Genomic DNA, 19262 nt, shown 5'->3' on the forward strand with positions numbered 1-19262 from the left:
TTATCAAATATGTTGTGGCAGTCACAATGAATACCTTCATGTACTGAAATACAACACTCCCATAATTTACAGCTGTCTGCCCGTCTAGTTCGAAGATGCCACAGAATGGTTAATGCAAAAAGAGTTTTACTCTATCTAACCCCGTGCTGTACCTGTCCTGGGAGTGTTTGATGGGGACAGTGCAGAGAGAGCTTTACTCTGTATCTAACCCCATGCTGTACCTGACCTGGGAGTATTTGATGGGGACAGTGTAGAGGGAGCTTTACTCTGTATCTAACCCCATGCTGTCCCTGTCCTGGGAGTGTTTGATGGGGACAGTGTAGAGGGAGCTTTACTCTGTATCTAACCCCGCGCTGTACCTGCCCTGGGAGTGTTTGATGGGCGCAGTGTCGAGGGAGCTTTACTCTGTATCTAACACTGTGCTGTACCTGTCCTGGGAGTGTTTAATGGGGACAGTGTAGAGGGAGCTTTACTCTGTATCTAACCCCGTGCTGTACCTGTCCTGAGAGTATTTGATGGGGACAGTGTAGAGGGAGCTTTACTCTGATCTAACCACGTGCTGTACCTGTCCTGGGAGTGTTTGATGGGAAGCAGCAAATTAAAAACTTAAAAAATATAAAGGTAGGCGCAGGAACGTGGCTGGAAGTGAGTTGTCCCGTGTCAGTCCAGGCAGGAATGACTCAATGAATTGGAAAGAGTTTGGAGAATTCGGTCATTCTAATTACCCCCTCCCTGCATTTGGTAACAAGTGGTTAAAAAATTGAGAGCCTAATCGTCTGGTGGTTTAGGGCGGAAACGTTGTGTTGTTGCTGGTCCTGATTGGTGAAGGCTGTGTCAGTCTGTCGCCATGGAGACCATGTGCTCACAGACAGATGTTGTAATGACGTCAATCGCCACCCTTGAAATGTGAACAGAAAACATTGAGAAGGTGGGGGAAAGAGAGAGATCGGTGTAGGCCAACACCAGAATCCTGACAATTCAGGCACATCTGCCATTTTAATCTGCTCCAAATGAATTGAAGTCAGTTTAATTTTCTCCTATTTCCTCATCCATGTGGAAGCTGCTGGATGCTGTTGTTGGGGTTGGGGTGGGGGGTGGGGGGGGGGGGGGGGGTGGGGGGTGACCTCCTGGAACTATCAAAGTTCTGCATCTTTGCACAGCCTGCCCTGCCATTCATTACAATCATGGCAGATCTCCAGCCTCAATTCTTGCCGGCTGTTTGTGTGACTGAAGGCCGGTGTCCAGCAACATACCACAGGGATCAGTGCTGGGTCCCTTGGGTCCCTTATTGCCTGTGATATATATAAACAACATAGGAGAAAATGTTGGGGGGGTGGGGAGGGATGTTAAGTAAGTTTGAAGATGACATGAAGATTGGTCAGGAGTTTGACAGCGAAGAAGGAAGTCTTAGGTTACAGGGGATATGGACAGATCAGTGGCAGATGGAATTTAACACTGGGAAGTGTGAGGTAATACACTTTGGAAGGAGTGACATGACAAGAAAGTGCCCAGTGATTGGCAGGATACCAGGAAGCTCGGAGGAACAGAGACATCTTCAGGTTCTTGTCCACAGATCCCTGAAGGCGTCTGGACAGGTTAAGAGCGTCATTAAGAAGGCATACGGGGCACTTGACTTTGCCAGTTGTGACATAGATTATAAGAGCAGTGTGGTTATTTTGAAGCTGTACAGGACTTTGGTTTGGTCACAGCTGGAGTGCTGGCTTCGGTTCTGGTCACCGCACTATAGGAAGAATGTGATTAACTGGAGAGTGTGCAGAGGAGATTCACCAGGATGTTTATTGCCTCTGATGGGGCATTTTAGCTATGAAGGGAGGCTGGATAAGCTTGGATTGTTTTCTTTTGAGCAGAGAAGGCTGAGAGGGGACCTGATTGAGGTGTATAAGATTATGAGGGGCATGGACAGGGTGAATAGAAAGCAGCTGTTCCCCTTGGTTGAACAGTCAAAACCAAGAGGGCATAATTTTAAGGTCAAAGGCAGGCGGTTCAAAGGGAACTTGGGAATCTGGACTGACTGCCTGGGAGGGTAGTTGAGGCAGGAAACTTCACATGCGGGATTCTCCGACCCCCTGCCTGGCTGGAGAATCGTGGGGGGTGGGGGGGTCGGCAGAATCCCGCCCCAACGCCGGCTGCCGGATTATCCCGCCCCCGCCGGTCAGGGGCCGTTGGCAGTGGCCCCCCAGGCGATTCTCTGGCCCGCGATGGGCCGAGTGGCCGCCCGTTGTCACTCTACGCTTGCAGGCCCGACGGGCTGTACTTTGTACTCTATGATTCTGTGATACCAAGCTGCATGAGATATGAGGAAAACTGACCAAAAACTTGGACAAAGAGTCAGATTTTTAAAGTGTATCTTGGAGGAGTGAAAAAGTGAGTTAGTGAGGAGGGGAGGTTTGTGGAAGGGATTCCAGAGATTAGTGTCTTAGCAGCTGAAGGCACGACCACCAGTGGTGGAGCAATTTAAATCAGGCATGTACAAGAAACCAGGAGTGAAGTAGCGTAGACACCTCCGAGGGTTGTAGGGCAGAATTCTCCAGCTCTTCCCGCCAGCCATGAAGAGATTTGAATGCGAGGATGAGAATTTTCAAATTGAGGCATGGCAGGTCCGGGAGCTGAAGGATGTCGGTCAACACAGCAGGTGATGGGTGACAGATGTGCCAATGGTGAAACAGCTTCAACCCTCTGCCCCCTCTCTCTGGCAACGGCAATCAGCCCAGGCCTCTAATCCACACTAACTTTACACTAATTTGTTCCTCTACAGTTTTGACATTGAGAATGGCCTCTCTCCTGGTCGCAGCCCACTTGATCCACAGACCAGTCCCAGCTCGGGGCTGGTGCTGCAGGCAAACTTCGCCCATGGCCAGCGGCGAGAATCGTTCCTGTACCGCTCAGACAGCGACTACGACCTTTCCCCAAAGAACGTGTCCAGGAACTCCTCCATCGCCAGCGACGTGTGAGTGACACTTACTTTTTACTCTTTGTTTACTGATTGTATCATTGTCCTGAATCAGGAAGTGCAGATTAACCTGATTGATTAGCGATGGTTCTGGGCCTGAGGCCTGCTCTGAAGGTGCAGTGCCAGAGCAGGGAGGAAAGAAGCAGCAATTGGATCCTGGCAACCAAATAGAGGGACCATTGACATCCGATAGAGTTGCCAACTCTGGTTGGATGCATTCCTGGAGGTTTTGTCACATGGCTTCTCTCTCCAACTGCCTCAATCCCACACTCTTGCCATTGGTCCACCCTCATGGCGTCCCGCCTTCCTATTGGTCAACCGGAGAGTGTAAAGACTCTCTTCTTTTCCAGATTCAACTATTCTCGACCATTAGTCAAACAGCCTTTGCTTCCCTCATCCCAAATATTTTTCTCATCAATAAAATTTATCAAGTGCTTATGGAAAAAAATGGAGTAACTTCTGCAATATATTTGATCATTCCCCGGGGTTTGCTCGCAGTAATGTTCAGGTTAAATAACCTTCCAAATCCTGGAGGGTTGGGAACGCTAAGCTTCAATTGGTTGGGAGGCAACAGGGAGTGACCGATGTGAGTGTGGAGAAATAAGAATAAACTGACCGTCTCCAATGGTTTTTGTCCCTTCCTCCAACAACTGGTTTCCAGGAGTAACTATTTCAAAGCTCATCCGAGACCTGCTTTAGCTTCACGGTACTCTGAGCCTGTCCTTGCCCTGACGATGGGAAAGTAAGTGAGATCAGTTACTTGAATGCCAGCCTATATTCACCTTTTCACAATCTACTAACCAAAACTGGCCTGAGTGTTGGTGTGTGAGACCAGGGGCAAGGGTAGAGCATGAGAACAGAATGGGTCTTTTTACTTCGGGGGGGGGGGCTTTTAACTGTGTGTTGGGGTGGGGGGGGGGGGGGCTTTTAACTGTGTGTAGGGCTGGGGGGGGAAGTTGGAGCTATTTTTGAAGCAATGTACCTGGGTTTAAATCAAAGCTACAGGCAACATTGGACGTACTGCATTGCATGTTTGACGCACGATACTCCACGTGGGAGTCATAATTAACCACAGAATGCTCCATGTTAAAGAGGACTGTGTTAGCAGCACAGTGATACATGGTGAGCACTCAGCACATTCCATGTTAAACTAATGAGGCATTCGCGACAGTGAAAATATCCACGGTCACTTAGCCAACAATCAACCTGTTTCTGACTGCCTGCTCTGCATTCTGCCTCATGTTCTGCATTAGGTAGACACATGGACAGTCTGCGTCGCATGTCTCTCAATGTCAAAAACACAACTCTTCAGTATTGCAGAGATCAGAGGGTGTCCCAGGATCCGGGTAGAAAGTACTCGACAAAATTGATAGGGCAATTGGGGTGAAATTGGTCTTTTGAGGGGGAGGAGGGAGGATACAGCTGCTGTCCAATCAGCAGCCTGCTTTCCACCCTGTCCATTGACCTCTGCCTCAAATGTACGTACATTCAAAATGGGCCACGTGGTGGCTGACATTTTACACTCCTCTCAACTCCACACACCAACTGGGAGGATACTCAGCAGGGCCAGTTCGCTATCACTCCTGTCATGAGGTTCCTTCTGTCTGTTCACTTTAACATAGCACACCCCTACCCTCACCCCCATCCCACCTTCACTCCTCCTGAACTATCTCTATTCACCAGGATAAAACAAGAAGGATTGTTGCAAAAAAACAATCGGCTGGATTCTCCGCCGGCGGGATCCTCCGTTGCGTTTCTCCTTTCCGTTCCTGGCAATCCCATTGGCAGGTGGTGGGAACGGAGAATCCCGCTGCTGGTGAGGGTGCACTGCCCAGGAAAACGCGGTTGGCAGACAGGAGAATCCGGCCCGATGTCTTACTGCAAATTGGAGCGCAACTCGTCCCTCAGCTCTCTGAAGGTTTGCAAACGGGTTGGTGCAGCGTTTCTTTTTGGGTGATTCATTAGTTATTTATAATAATAATCTTTATTCTTATTTATTATTTGTCACTCTCGCTGAGGGTGAGATCGAACTGTGTCCCAGTGGAATGTTCACCTCTGACTGACGTGTCTTTTGAGAGGTTGTAACTGAGCAATAGACAGAGCCTGAAGTAAAAACGGAAAATGCAAGTCTGGCAGCATCTGTGGAGAGAAGAGGTGTTAATTTTCACATTGATGACCGTTCATCGTAAAAGGTGACAGACTTGAAACGTTAACTCTGTTCCTCTCTGCGCAGATGCTACCTGACCTGCTGAGTATTTCCAGCATTTTCTGTTTTTATTTCTCATTTCCAGCATCCGCAGTATTTTGGCTTGGAGGTTAGAAAATCGGCAAAATTTAATCGCAACTTCTTTTTCCACTAAAAAAATAAGAGCTTGGTGCATCAGGACACTTAGGCTACTGTTAAAAAATATCTTGAGTGCAGAGGTTGTCCCTTCACTGGTTCATCTTTGATTGCTTCAGTCTAACACTGTGCTCCTGAAATCTGGATTGGTCAGTATGAATGCTCTCGAGCTCTCGGGTTGAACTGCCTGAAATATTCGAGCATTTATTTTATTTTTTATAAATTTAGTGTACCCAGTTAATTTGTTCCAATTAAGGGGCAATTTAGCGTGGCCAATCCGCCTACCCTGCACATCTTCGGGCGAAACCCACGAAGATTCGGGGAGAATGTGCAAACTCCAAACGGACAGTAACCCAGAGCCGGGATCGAACCTGAGACCTCAACGCCGTGAGGCAGCAGTGCGCCACCATGCTGTCCATATTCGAGCATTTATAACAGAATTTCTTAAAACAACATCCTTCTCAGTCCTTTCTGCTTAAGATTGTAATTTTAAAGAGAAATCAATCTTCGCAGTACTTCAATGTCCTTTTTTGCCAAGTTGTCATATGTGCCAGAAAAATGAATCTTCGCCACGTAGAGAATATAAAAGCGAAGGACCCGACTGAGGGTTAGAAAACCTTAAATTGTCGCAAGTAGGCAGAGTTTTGCATCAGTCTGGAAATTGAGACCAGAGATTAATACTTTGCTGGTGGGAGAGGTTGTAATGCCATGACATCTGGTCACATGGGTTCAAATCCCGACACGGCAGCTGGTGGAATTTGAGTTTAATTAATAAATCTGGAATTGAAAGCTAGTCTCAGTAATGCTGACCATGATTAATGGTTGTGAAAAACCCCTCTTGTTCAGTAATACCCTTTCAGGATGGTCCTTCGCTCTTCCTGATATATGTTAACTACCTAGACTGTGATGTTCGGGGCATGATTTCAAACTTTGGAGATGGTGCGAAGATTGGGAATGTTGTCAACTGTGATGAGGATACTTTTGAACTTCAAAAGGATTTTGTTGTTTGGGAAGACAAGTGACAGCTGAAGTTCAGTGCCAAGAACAATGTGGAAAGATGGTATAAAACAAAGGGAGAAACTCTAAAGGAGGTGCAGGAACAGAGGGACACAAGTGTATGCATACATAAATTATTGAAGGTCACTGGGCATGTTGAAAGAGCATATAGTATCTTCGGCTTTATTAATAAAGCCATTGATACAAGAGTAAGGAGGCCATGGTGAACTTGTATAAGATACTAGTTAGGCCTCATCTGGAACACAGTGTCCAGTTCTGGGCACCATACGTGAGGAACGTTGTAAAGGCTTTCGAGAAAAAACAGAATAGATTCACAAGAATGATTCCAGGAATAAAGAACTGTAGCTATGAGGATAGAGTTATACCTTATTGATCGAGGTATTCGAAAGGGAATCAAATTGTTATCTGAAAAGAAAGAATGTGCAAGGTTACAGGGCTAAACCAGGCTTTCAAAGAGCCAGTACAGACTTAATGGGCCAAACTATCTCCTTCTACACTGTAAATGTTCTGTGAAATCTGCCTGGTCTAGCTTACGTGGGACTCCAGATCCAGAATAATACGATTGACTCTTAAGTACCCTCTGAAATAGCCTAGCAAGTCACTCCAATCGAGGGCAGTATAGGATGGGCAATAAATGTTGACCGTGCCAGTGTCGCCCACTTCCCATGTAAGAATTCAAAAATGATGTTGGTAAAATCTGGGATCATTCAAAATGCAGCAGAGTCTGAGTTAACTCTCAGATGGATGAGCTTCAATGGGGCAAATGGCATTTTCTCAACCTTCAGCTTTCCTCAGGGTTTTATTAAGTTTCCTGTCGGTCTCCGTGTTGCTCAGACTGACCGACCGAGAGCACTTCCCCCAAATTCCCTTTCCCCACCGTTGTCTACCATGCCTTCCATCATAGGGCGGCGTGGTAGCACACTGGTTAGCACAGTTGCTTCACAGATCCAGGGTCGCAGTTTGATTCCAGGCTTGGGTCACTGTCTGTGTGGAGTCTGCACTTCCTCCCGTGTCTGCGTGGATTTCCTCCGGGTGCTCCGGTTTCCTCCCACAGTCCAAAGATGTGCAGGTTAGGTGGATTGGCCAGGCAAAATTATCCTTAGTGTCCAAAAAATGGTTAGGTGGGGTTACTGGGTTACGGGGATAGGATTGAGCTGTGGGCTACAGTAGAGTGCTCTTGCCAACAGCTGGTGCAGACTCGATGGGCCGAATGGCCTCCTTCTGCACTGTAGATTCTATGATTAACAACTACTTGCATTTATATAGTAATTTTAAAGTAATTAAAGCATCCCAAAGTATTTCACAGGAGAATTACCATGTGATATTGAGTCACAAAAGAGATATTAGGACAGATGATAAGTTTAGTCACCAAGGGAGGTTTTAAGGATTGTCTCGAGGATCGAGAGGAGGATTAGGGACAAAGGCTGAGGCAGCTGAGGACCTGACCCACCAATGGTGAAGCGATGAGGCCCAAATTGGAGGAGCACAAAGATCTCGTGAGGGTGTAGGACTGGGGGGAAGTTACACAGCTAGGATTTGAAAATAAAATCCAGATGTTGCCAGCTGAGAGCCAATTTATGTTAGTGAACATAAGAGCCATGGATGAGTGGGACTTGCTGAGAGTTAGGATAATGGCGAGTTTGGCCTGGACCACTGCAATTGCGGACCTGAACCTCCTCGACATCGTGGCATCCAGATGGCTTTCAAACATTTGAAGATTGGACTCCGGAGATGTGAGGCCATAATCTACTCCCACGCAGGACTGAGGGAGTGCTGCACTATCGGAGGTGCCAATTTTGAGCTAAGTGCTGCCATTTCGCATCAGTGGTGGAGGGAGCGAATGTTAAAATGGGGTGCATTACGTCAAAATGTTACCAGTAGCGACTTTCTTTGGGTGTACTTCATGGTCAAAGCCAACAGGGAGTATAATTATGGAGGTTAGGGGTTTGAAAAGTGGGTGAACAGGTTAGTCAATTCCATCGGTTACCCAGTGTTGGGTTAAAATGTCCGTTCACATTTTCCTGATGGTCTCTGGGCCTACCCTGCAATATTTGGAAAGCTACCTTGGCCAGAAACATAGCTCCTCAAAATGAAGTAGAAGTGGACTGAGGGTGGGTCCACATTTTGTGGTCCTTTGTGAAGAGCGAATTGGCGAATGAGGAGATGAGCTTGAGCACATGCATCCCTTTCCTGAGGACATCTCTGGTTAACAGTGGACAAATGACCAACACACTACTACTTGCAAAGGTAGGTAAGATACGATGTGTTATGTGATGTGTTACGATATACCTATCCTGTATAACTCGTCTGGCAGAAGAACTGCAGATCACTCTGAGGGAAACATGACCACGTTTGTGACCTACTTTCCAGAATAGTCGATGACTCAACAGAAGGGTGCTCTTGAATATTTCTAACTCGCCTCAATTTCTTTCTATTAGCTGTTCTGTTTTAATGTATTCCTCCTTCTAGTCTCTCAGCTAGTAATCACCAGAGCAAGGTGATAGTTTGGTGACTATTTCTCTCTCTGTTATCTGATGCTACTTTATTTCTTTGTAATGACCGATTTTCAAAGTTTCAGCGAAGGCCTGAGAGCCACAGTGCAGGAAAGCTGCAAAGCCAGAGGGGGAGAGATTGGAATTAGGCGATGATTTTTAACATGGGTTTTAAACATTTGCAAACTAGCAGGAAGGATGTTTGTGTAGATTCCATGTTCGGTGCATATTGTCTATGTTGCATGTGTTTGCAATCTATGTTCAGTTTGTTTATTGAGTCTTTGTTCGGTATGAATGTACGCTGTGTTCATCAGAAGTAGACGTTATGTTCTAACTCTGTTAATCTGTTTTGTATACTCAGCCATACAGAAGACATGATTGTGACCCCATTTGCTCAGGTAAGTGGGAAAATGTGTATCTCTGCTTGAAAGACAGAAATGTAACTATTCCTGCGAATTATTTCCCTCCCTCTTGTATACGTTGCTCCCTGGAACAGATCCGAGGGAGGAGTTGAGCTCCCTGAAGCTGGTCATCGAGGCAAGGCTGGGAGTGTGGGTTGATCCTTGCACCGATATTCCCAGCACCTCCCCTACCCTCGCGAGGAGGTTGCTAACACTCAACCCCACATCGCCTCCTGAAATGGCAGAAGTTAGCTGTGTGATGGTGAAGATAGGTTTGCCTCTGTTCGCTCGATGTGTGACAGAGACTCTGCTATCCCTGCTTCTGTGATAGAAAAAAACTTACATATCTGTCGCACCTTTGAAAAGTACCTTATTGGTTGTAAAGCGTTTTGAGAATTCCTGATGTGGTTATTTTAAAAGTTAGGAAATATGACAACCAAACTGTACTGATGTTGATCAGCTAATCTGTTTTTGGTGATATTGACTGAGGGATAGACATTGGCCAGGCCACCAGGGAGAACTCACCTACTCTTTATTGAAATAATGAGCATTTCATCTTTTCTGCCCATACGAGAGGCAAGGCAGGGTCTCAGTTTAACATCTCGACCCTGTGCGCTGATTACATTCTACTGTAAAGAGCTTCAGGACAAATCAACCTTATTCAAGATGGATATTGGGATTTGAAGGGTATCTAGGGACATGGGGATAGGGGAGGGACCGAAGTTGAGATAGTAGAGCAACCATAATCTTATTGGATGGTAAAGTTGACCAGATGGGTTGTGTGGCCCAGTTCAGTTCCTATTTCTTGTGTTCCTATTTAAAGGTCTTGATATATGAGATCGGATTGAGGTCACTGAGTATTATCAGGTGGGGCACAATTTTTCATTAAAATTAGACTTCCATCTGCCTGGTGAGATGATAGACTGCTCCCAGGGTGTATGTCACTTCTCGATTGAACATCATCTGCTGTGGCTGTGGAGGTTGCCTCTTGGGTGGCAGTTAACTCAGATGAACAGTGTTGCTCTGAGGTCGGCTGATGTGCTTTCCTTCTGGCGGGCCGCCGCTTCCACCATCTGCTCATTTCCTTTGCCCCCTGCTTTTCATACCCTGTCGGCCTGCTTGGCTCCAGACACTCCAGCCAGCGAGTTATGTGAACAGGTGACGGCCTGCAGAGTGAGGTTGTCAATATTGATGGCAGGTGGAGTCTCTGCGTCCTGGCACGTAACTTTGATTTTCCTTGTGCTGATTTGCACTTCAAAGAGAACTGTTGCAGGAGAACCTCAGAACAGTAAACAATTGCTGCGTCATCAGTGAACACTAACACATGGACTAGGACATTTCACAGGGGCTGGTTTAGCACAGGGTTAAAGAGCTGGCTTTTAAAGCAGGCCAAGGCAGGCCAGCAGCACGGTTCAATTCCTGTATCAGCCTCTCCGAACAGGCGCGGAATGTGGCGACTAGGGGCTTGTGACAAGAAGCGATTTTCATTTCATTTCATTCACTTTGGTATTGGCCTGCATGCATGGGAAATATCAGAGGCTGCTTAACAAAACAGGATAAAGAGGATCCTTGTCAGTGAAGAATATTTGGACACTTTATCACACTTACAGCACAGGGTTAGATACAGAGTAAAGCTCTTCGAAAATGTCCACATCAAACGCTCCCAGGACAGGTACAGCATGGGGTTAGTCACAGAGTAGAGCTCTCTCTACAGTGTCATAAAAATGTGGATTAGTCCCAGTCTCTGAGGGAGACATATTTTCCAATTCCCAAACCAACCACCCTGTGATCTGTTGTTTTTCTCAACATAAATTTAGAGTACCCAATTTGTTTTTTAAATTCCCAATTAAGGGGCAATTTAGCATGGCCAATCCACTTAACCTGCACATCTTTGGGTTGTGGGGGTGAGACCCACGCAGACAGGGGAAGAATGTGCAAACTCCTCACGGACAGTCCTCGGCGCTGTGAGGCAGCAGTGCTAACCACTGTGCCACCCTTTCCTCTGACCTGGTTAATGTGATTGCTAATTTATTGCACTTTATGTTGGATTATTGATTGCATCCCAAGCTCGGGGTGCAATCACAGAATCTGCCCAAATGCCTGTCAAGTGGAGCCCCAGCAGTTAGTAACAAAGACAAAATTTAATTCCTTCAATCTGGTCAAACACTGGACCCAGAGAAGAAAGATCTGTGTTTAACCTCGATTTTGAGAAGTATTTTAGTGTCCCACATTTGTCTGTGGGATTCAGAGGTCACATCAGACTTGGGGAACTCCCACCATCTGTGTAGTAACATTATCTGCCAGTATCCTGATATTCCAGCAGCCGTTGCCAGGAATCTTTTGGCCCACACAGGGCAGAAAGGGTCCAAGTTCAGTTGTCAGTTAATGCAGAATTACAAATCTCATCCAGGGTGGAGCAGAGAACAATTCTGGAACAGCTTCCATGTCTATTCGCTGTCCAGTGGTGGTCTTGTGTGTGTATAGGAGTGAGGTCAAATGTAGGCCGCCAGTGAAGATTTTGTTTAATTCACTCTCCGGTTGTGGGTGTCTCATTTGCTGCTCATTGCAAGTTTCCCCTTGAGAAACTGATCGTGAATCACCACATTGAACTGGTGCAGTGTGTGTGTGGTGAAACTGTTCCCCACAGTTCTGTTAGGTGGGGGGGGGAAGTATTTTCAGAATCTGATGCAACCGTGCTGAAAGAATGCTTCTGTATTTCCAAGTCGGGATGAAGTGTGTGACTTGAAGAGGAACTTACTGGTGCAGGTGTTTTCATGTGCCTGTTCCTCTTGTCCTCTTAGCCGTCATAGGAATGCCCTGTTGAAGGAGCCTTTGAGGTGCTACATGGTACCATCTTGTATAGTGTAGATGGCACACACTGACAGTCTAACCTCGGTGGTGGGAAAATTATTGGAAAGATTATAAGGGAAAGGGTATGTCTTGATTTAGAAAGTCATGGATTAACCCGTGCAGGCAGCACGGTAGCACAATGGTTAGCACAGTTGCCTCACAGCTCCAGGGTCCCAGGTTCGATTTCCGGCTGGGTCACTGTCTGTGTGGAGTCTGCACGTTCTCCCTGTGCCTGTGTGGGTTTCCTCCGGGTGCTCCGGTTTCCTCCCACAGTCCAAAGATGTGCAGGTTAGGTGGATTGGCCATGCTAGATTACCCTTCGTGTCCAAAAAGGTTAAGTGAGGGTTACTGGGTTACAAGGATAGGGTAGATATGTGGGCTTGAGTAGGGTGCGCTTTGTACAGTTTGGTGCAGACTCGATGGGCCGAATGGCCTCCTTCTGCACTGTAAATTCTATGATCTATGATTAATCATAGATGAGACCCACACAGACACAGGGAGAATATGCAAACTCCACACGGACAGTGAGCAATGGTCGGGATCAAACCTGGATCCTCAGTGCTGTGAGGAGGCAGTGTTAACCACTGTGCCGCTGTTTAACCCCAGGAAGCAAAGGTTAATGGTCAACCTCGACCTGAGCCTAAAACCGAGTCTCAACCTCGACCTGAGCCTAAAACCGAGTCTCAACCTCGACCTGAGCCTAAAACCAAGTCTCAACCTCGACCTGAGCCTAAAACCGAGTCTCAACCTCGACCTGAGCCTAAAACCAAGTCTCAACCTCGACCTGAGCCTAAAACCAAGTCTCAACCTCAACCTGAGCCTGATGTTGAGCCTGCCCCTCAGCCCAAGTCTTGGGCTGCGCGTGTACGGCTGAATCTTCCTGAATCTCCTCCAGAAGTTAACTTTCCACAGGTAACAGCATGTATGTGATTTGTTGGGTATGCTGGGTCTTCGAGGATTGCGTTTACCATAGCAGTGAGAGAGAAAGGCTACCAACACTTGTAGTACAACTCTATCTTATTTAACTATGAGCTGTTAAACATACTTGAACTGTGGGTTGATACTATGTTGAGTTGACTGGAGACCTGAGGCTAACCTGACCAGACTATCCTGCTACCACATGGTAGATGTTCGTGTTGCTGATCACGGGCTCTGGCTGCCTGAGAGGCTGCATCCCAAGAGAGCGGGAAAACTAGTGCCCTCTGGCTTTATAGTGGCCGTGTCCTGTCTGGTGATTGGCTGCTGTGTTCTGTATGTTGATTGGTCATTCAGTGTGTCAGTCAGTGTCTGTCTATGCACCATCATATACTTGTGTGTATATTATGACAGTATGAATACTTGACCCTGAGTGTGAACAGGTACCTGCCCCCATCGGCTGTGCCTGGAAAGGTGCCTGCCCTCTGAACCCTAACTCCCCACACCCCCACCCCTGCCAAGTCTGGACATGTACCTGGCCACCAGCTCCACCCCACTGTCAGGTCTGAAGAGGTGCCTGTGAGTATCACAGTGAGGGTGTGTGCCAGTGCCAGATGGATGAATGAAGATCCTGTCTGATTTGTCTCTTCTACATGAGATGTGCTTGGGGCATGTTCAGCCGGAAAGAGGTCGAAGAATGGAGCATGTGGATGAGACATTTTACTGAAGTAACATGTCATGAACATTATTCTGTATCGAACCCCGTGCTTTATCTGTCCTGGGAGTGTTTGATGGTGGCAGTGTAGAGGGAGCTTTACTCTGCAGGGAACCCCGTGCTATACCTGTCCTGGGAGTGTTTTGTTGGTGGCAGTGTGGAGGGAGCTTTACTCTGTATCTAACCCCGTGCTGTACCTGTCCTGGGAGTGTTTTGTTGGTGGCAGTGTGGAGGGAGCTTTACTCTGTATCTAACCCCATGCTGTACCTGTCCTGGGAGTGTTTGATGGGGACAGTGTAGATGGAGCTTTACTCTGTATCTCACCCCATGCTGTATGTGTTCTGGGAATAAGGGAGTGTTTGATGGGGACAGTGTAGAAGGCTCTTTACTCTGTATCTAACCCTGTGCTGTACCTGTGTTGGGAGTGTTTGATGGGGGCAGAGCAGAGGGAGCTTTATTCTGTATCTAACCCCGTGCTGTACCTGTCCTGGGAGTGTTTGATGGGGACAGTGTAGCGGGAGCTTTACTCTGTATCTAACCCTGTGTTGTACCTGCCATGGGAGTGCTTGATGGGGACAGTGCAGAGGGAGATTTATCCTTTATCCAATCCTGTGCTGTACCTATCATGGGTGTGTTTGTTGCGGATCGTGTTGAGGGAGCTTTACTCTGCATTGTGTTTGATGCAAGTACTGTTTGCCCAATATTCAGTAAATATCCCATTCCTGAGTTCTCGCGTCTTGATTTAAATGGGCAGAACAAGCAAGTATAGAAAGCATATTTCCTAAAAGGTTTAATGATTGGAGAGAGCACACATTGCCGTCATCAGCTTCAAAACTGTTAGAATGTTTTGTATGAAATTATCTGTTAAGATATTAACAAGATCCCATTCATTGATAAAGAGAAAAGGCTTTGGTACTCAAAGCTGCAAAATTTACATTTCTGAGACCCATCGCTCTCACTTTGCTGGGCCATTACACCGAGCTCCGATTGTTGTCACTGAGCTGGACCCGAGTGTAATTCAGATATTGGTTTGTGTTGCAGGTGGTCTGGCCACCAAAGGAAGTAATAGGAACTGGGGGAGGCCATTCACCCCACCACCAGTACTGCATTGAATGAGATCATGGCTGATGTATGCCATGCATTTCCCTTGCACAATGTCCGTTAAATCCCTTTTACAGTAAAACTCTATGGATCTCTGATTTGAAATTATTAATACAGCCTGCCTCTATTCCTTTTTGTGTGAGAGCATTCCTTACTTCTACTTTTTCAATAACCAGCCTAAATCTGATTGTTGTTTTTAGTTTCCGTCCTTTTGCCCGAGACCCACCTCCAGCGGGGAACAAAATCCTGACCACAATAACAAAATTATCGACTCTTTTCATAATCCTAAATCTCCCAACAAACCACCCGTTAATATTTCAGGGAGTACTGGCCTCGTTTGTTATCTCTTCTTATCATCTTTCTACTTGCCTTTTATAATTTTTTTTGGTATCAGATTGCTACATTTTACTGATCCATGTGTATAAACCAGTAAACCTCTTTGGACTTCCATGTTCCTCATTTTTCACCATTTAACTCGTATCTATCCAACACTTCTCAGGGCCTCAGTTCAACCCTGAAGCACTTTACAGTCAATAAAGAGCCTTTCAAGTGTATCTGCTGTAAAGTAGGGAACATGACAGCCAATTTGCCCACAGGCAGATCCCACTAAGAGCAATGTGAAAAGGCTCAGATAATCTGTTTTATTTCTATAGTGATGGTTGAGGGAAAAGTATTGGTCAGGACTGTCAAAAAATTCTCCTGCTCCTCTTTGAAAATGTGCCACGGGATCCCTTAATTCCCCCTGAAAAGGCCGACAGAGCTTTGGTTTAAAGGCAAAAGCTGGCACTTCCGGAAGTGCAGCACTCCCTCAACATGGCACTAGAGTGTCGGTCTGAATTATAGACTCGGATCACAGGAATGGAAGTTGAACCCACAACCGTCTGACCCAGGGGAAAGAGTGCTACCCATTGAGTCACAGCTGGGACCAATCGTTCATTTGAGAACGGAGCAAGAAATTCGGAGAAGCAGGGAGTGATGTGATGATGGAAGAGATCAGTGGTGGGATTCTCCGGGCCCCCAACCACATGTTTTTCAGCGGCGCCCCCTTCTCTGGAAGCGGGATTCCCTCATCCCACCATTTGTCAATGGGATTTCCCATTGAGGCCACCCCATGGCATTAGGAAACCCACGGCTGGGGTTATGCTGGCAGTAGGAAAGGAGAATCCCAATAAGGGGGTGGGGAATGGGTGAAGGAATATAATGAATGGATTCAGGGTGAGAGCTGGCTGAAACAGACGAGGACTGTATTTGCCCCTTCTGTAGAACCTGAGGCAGAGATTCCACTGGCATCACCCATCAACTGCACTCCAAACTCTCATCCAAGTGGATATTATTTCTGTGTGGTCCAAGAAGCTAGACAAAATATAGCTGATTGATTTGCATATACCCCAAGTTCTTGATTCAAAGATTTTGTAACCTATCCTTTGCCATTTTTCCTCAGGTGCTGGCTAGTTTGCGGACTGTGAGGAATAACTTTTCTACATTGACAATTGTACAGGATCCTGCAAAGAGCAAGTAAGGGGTTTGATGGGGGGCAGAGAGGGTGGGACATGTGAGGGCTCAACTGCCTCCTGGATGAAGCACATGGTGCAGCTTTCCATCGATTCCCCAGAACCCCCTATCCTCCAGGTAGCGCTGAATCTTCGTAGACCTACAAGGAATAGCCGTTAGCCGGCGAGCTCCCAGTAAATAACACAACAACAGCTGTCATGCCTCAGTGAAAGGCACCAGACCCACGAGAGGAGTTACAGCTTAACATCAACATCCTGGGGGTCACCATTACCCAGAAACTGAACTGGACTAGCCATGTAGATACCGTGGCTACCAGATCAGGCCTAAGGTTAGGAATTCTGCGGCGAATAACTCACCTCCTGGCCCTCTAAAGCCCATCCACCATCTACAAGACACAAGTCAGGAGTGCAATGGAATACTCTCCACTTGCCTGGATGAGTGCAGCTCCAAAAACATTCAAGAAGCTCAACACCATTCAGGACAAAAGAGTCCACTTGATTGCTCCTTCATCCACAAACATTCAAACTCTCCACCACCAACACGCAGTAGCAGCTGTTTGTATCTTCTACAAAATATAGTGCAGGAACTCACCAAATTTCCTTAAGCAGCACCCTCCAAACCCACACCCACTACCTTCTAGAAGGACAAGGGCAGTAGATACCTGGGACCACCACCATCTGGAGGTTCCCCTCCCAATCAGTCAACATCGTGTCTTCGAAATATATTGCCATTCCGTCCTATTCACTTGGTCAAAATCTGAGAATTCCCTCCCTAACAGCACTGTGGGTGTAGCTACACCTTCGAGACTGCAGCAGTTGAAGAAGGCAGCTCTCCCCAGATTGAATCCTGGTGGTGTGAAGACTTTAACAGAGTTGGCCATGGGACCTGAACCCATTGGAACAGAGAGCTTCCAGGGTTCCTCCATAACTTTGGGTTCGGGTCAAGGCAAATCATCTGGGTTTCCTGTTCTTGGATCATTCTGCAGTTACTGCAATGTATACGTGTGAGTGTGGATGGCAGCTTTGCAATGTTACTAACTCCATACTGTACCTGTCCTGGGAGTGTTTGATGGGGACAGTGTAGAGGGAGCTTTACAATGTATCTAACTCCATACTGTACCTGTACTGGGAGTGTTTGATCGGGGGCAGTGTAGAGGGAGCTTTACAATGTATCTAACCCCGTGCTGTACCTGTCCTGGGAGTGTTTGATCGGGGGCAGTGTAGAGGAGCTTTACAATGTATCTAACACTTTGCTGCAGCTGCCCTGGGAGAGTTTAAGGGAACAGTGCAGAAGGTGTCTTAATCTGTATCTAACCTTGTGCTGTACCTGCCCTGGGAGTGTTTATTGGGGACAGTGTAGAGGGAGCTTTACTCTGTATCTAACCCCGTGCTGTACCTGCCGTGGGAGTGTTTGATGGGGACAGTGTAGAGGGAGCTTTACTCTGTATCTAACCCTGTGTTGTACCTGTCCTGGGAGTGTTTGATGGGTACAGTGAAGAAAGAGCTTTACTCTGTATCTAACCTTGTTCTGTATCTGCCCTGGGAATATTTGATGGGGACAGTATAGTGGGAGCTTTACTCTGTATCTAACCCCATGCTGTACCTGCCTTGAGAGTGTCTAATGGTTGCTATTGGCTTGTTGGAGTGAGATACTGAACTGACCATTTGCTTGTCCAGATGACATGAATGCATACTTGAGGTTGACCCGTGACCTCTATATTGTGGCATGGTGATAGACTGGTCTCTGACCCTGTCTTTGTGCTTCTCCTGTTAACAGACCGAATAAGAGATGGACGTCGGGAAGCAAACAAACCATGGCAGGTGAGTGAATGGGTCGAGTGTGCCTACCTCGGCATGGACTTGCCTTATTTCAGGCCTGTGAAAGCTGGCTTGCTCAGAGGCATATGTGCATGGGTGCAGGTGTGGGACTGTGCTGGCCTCAGTTGTGACACCCCACCCCACTCTCATACAGTGAATAGTCCGCGGCAATCTGTCTCAGTTCATACTTGAGGAATGTCTCACATCCTGTAACCTCAAACCCCGGAGTGAGTCAGCCTCCTCGTTGCATGGGGTTAAGAGAAAGAAAATCGGGGAGGCCGTAGATTTGTTTGAGACCGTGTTCCCTCAAGTTACAAATTCTTTCAGAACCAGAACTACAGTGAGCCTCGAGTGAGAGGTGGGAGTGGGTATTGAATGAGTTCTGTTTACACCATTCAGCCTATCATACCTGTGAGAGCTTTTTGAAACGACTAGCCAATTAGTCCCACTCTTCTCTTTCTTCGTAGCCTGACAATTATTCATTTTAATTTTTTCCACTTCTTCTGAAAGTTGCGATTGAATCTAATTCCACCGCACTTCCCACCACTGCATTCCAGGTCACAGCAGATCACTTGGTTCAAACAAAGAATTCTCCTCACCTTCCCCTCTGGTTGTTTGGCTAATTATCTTGTATCTCTTGCGAGTGCAAAGAATTTCTCCCTATTTACTCGACCAAAACCTTCATGCTTTTGAACATCCCGGTCAAATCTCCCCTTAACCTCCTGTGCTCTCAGGAGAAGAATCCCAGTGTCTCCTGTCTCTCCCTCGTAACTGGCAGCATTCCGGTAAATCTCCTCTGCACCCTCTCCATGGTCTTGGACATCTTTCCGAAAGTATGGAAGTGAGAATGGGGGGGGCACCACTCCAGCTGGGGCCTAAGCAGTGAATTGTCACCCCTGTTGGTCCTATAACGAGGATTCGCCCCTTTCCCGATAACGTGATAAAAGCAATGTCCACAGATCCTTAAAAGTGGCAGCACAGGTGGAAATGGTGTTAAAGAAAGCATAAGGCATGCTTGCCTTCATCGGAAGAGGCATTGAGTGTAAAAGTTTGCATATTATGTTACAGTTATATAGAACGCAGGTTGGGCCACATTTGGAATACTGTGTCCAATTCTGGTCACCACACTA

At 46.9% G+C, this 19262-nt stretch overlaps 1 protein-coding gene across 8 annotated transcripts in view; it reads left to right on the forward strand.

Annotated features, from left to right (window-relative positions):
- The window catches only part of LOC119952875 (cAMP-specific 3',5'-cyclic phosphodiesterase 4C-like), a 392881-nt gene that overhangs the window by 325614 nt on the left and 48005 nt on the right, over window positions 1-19262 (forward strand). For 5 of the 8 annotated variants that reach the window (XM_038776469.1, XM_038776470.1, XM_038776471.1 and 2 more), the window contains 5 exons: window positions 2777-2968; window positions 3633-3713; window positions 9183-9219; window positions 16245-16318; window positions 18092-18135. In XM_038776469.1, coding sequence (XP_038632397.1) covers window positions 2777-2968; window positions 3633-3713; window positions 9183-9219; window positions 16245-16318; window positions 18092-18135 — 428 coding nt within the window. The remainder of the gene's footprint in view (window positions 1-2776; window positions 2969-3632; window positions 3714-9182; window positions 9220-16244; window positions 16319-18091; window positions 18136-19262) is intronic. The other 3 variants (XM_038776473.1, XM_038776472.1, XM_038776475.1) reach the window with 1 other exon arrangement.

Source organism: Scyliorhinus canicula, chromosome 18, assembly GCF_902713615.1.
Source record: "Scyliorhinus canicula chromosome 18, sScyCan1.1, whole genome shotgun sequence".
Taxonomy (NCBI): domain Eukaryota; kingdom Metazoa; phylum Chordata; class Chondrichthyes; order Carcharhiniformes; family Scyliorhinidae; genus Scyliorhinus; species Scyliorhinus canicula.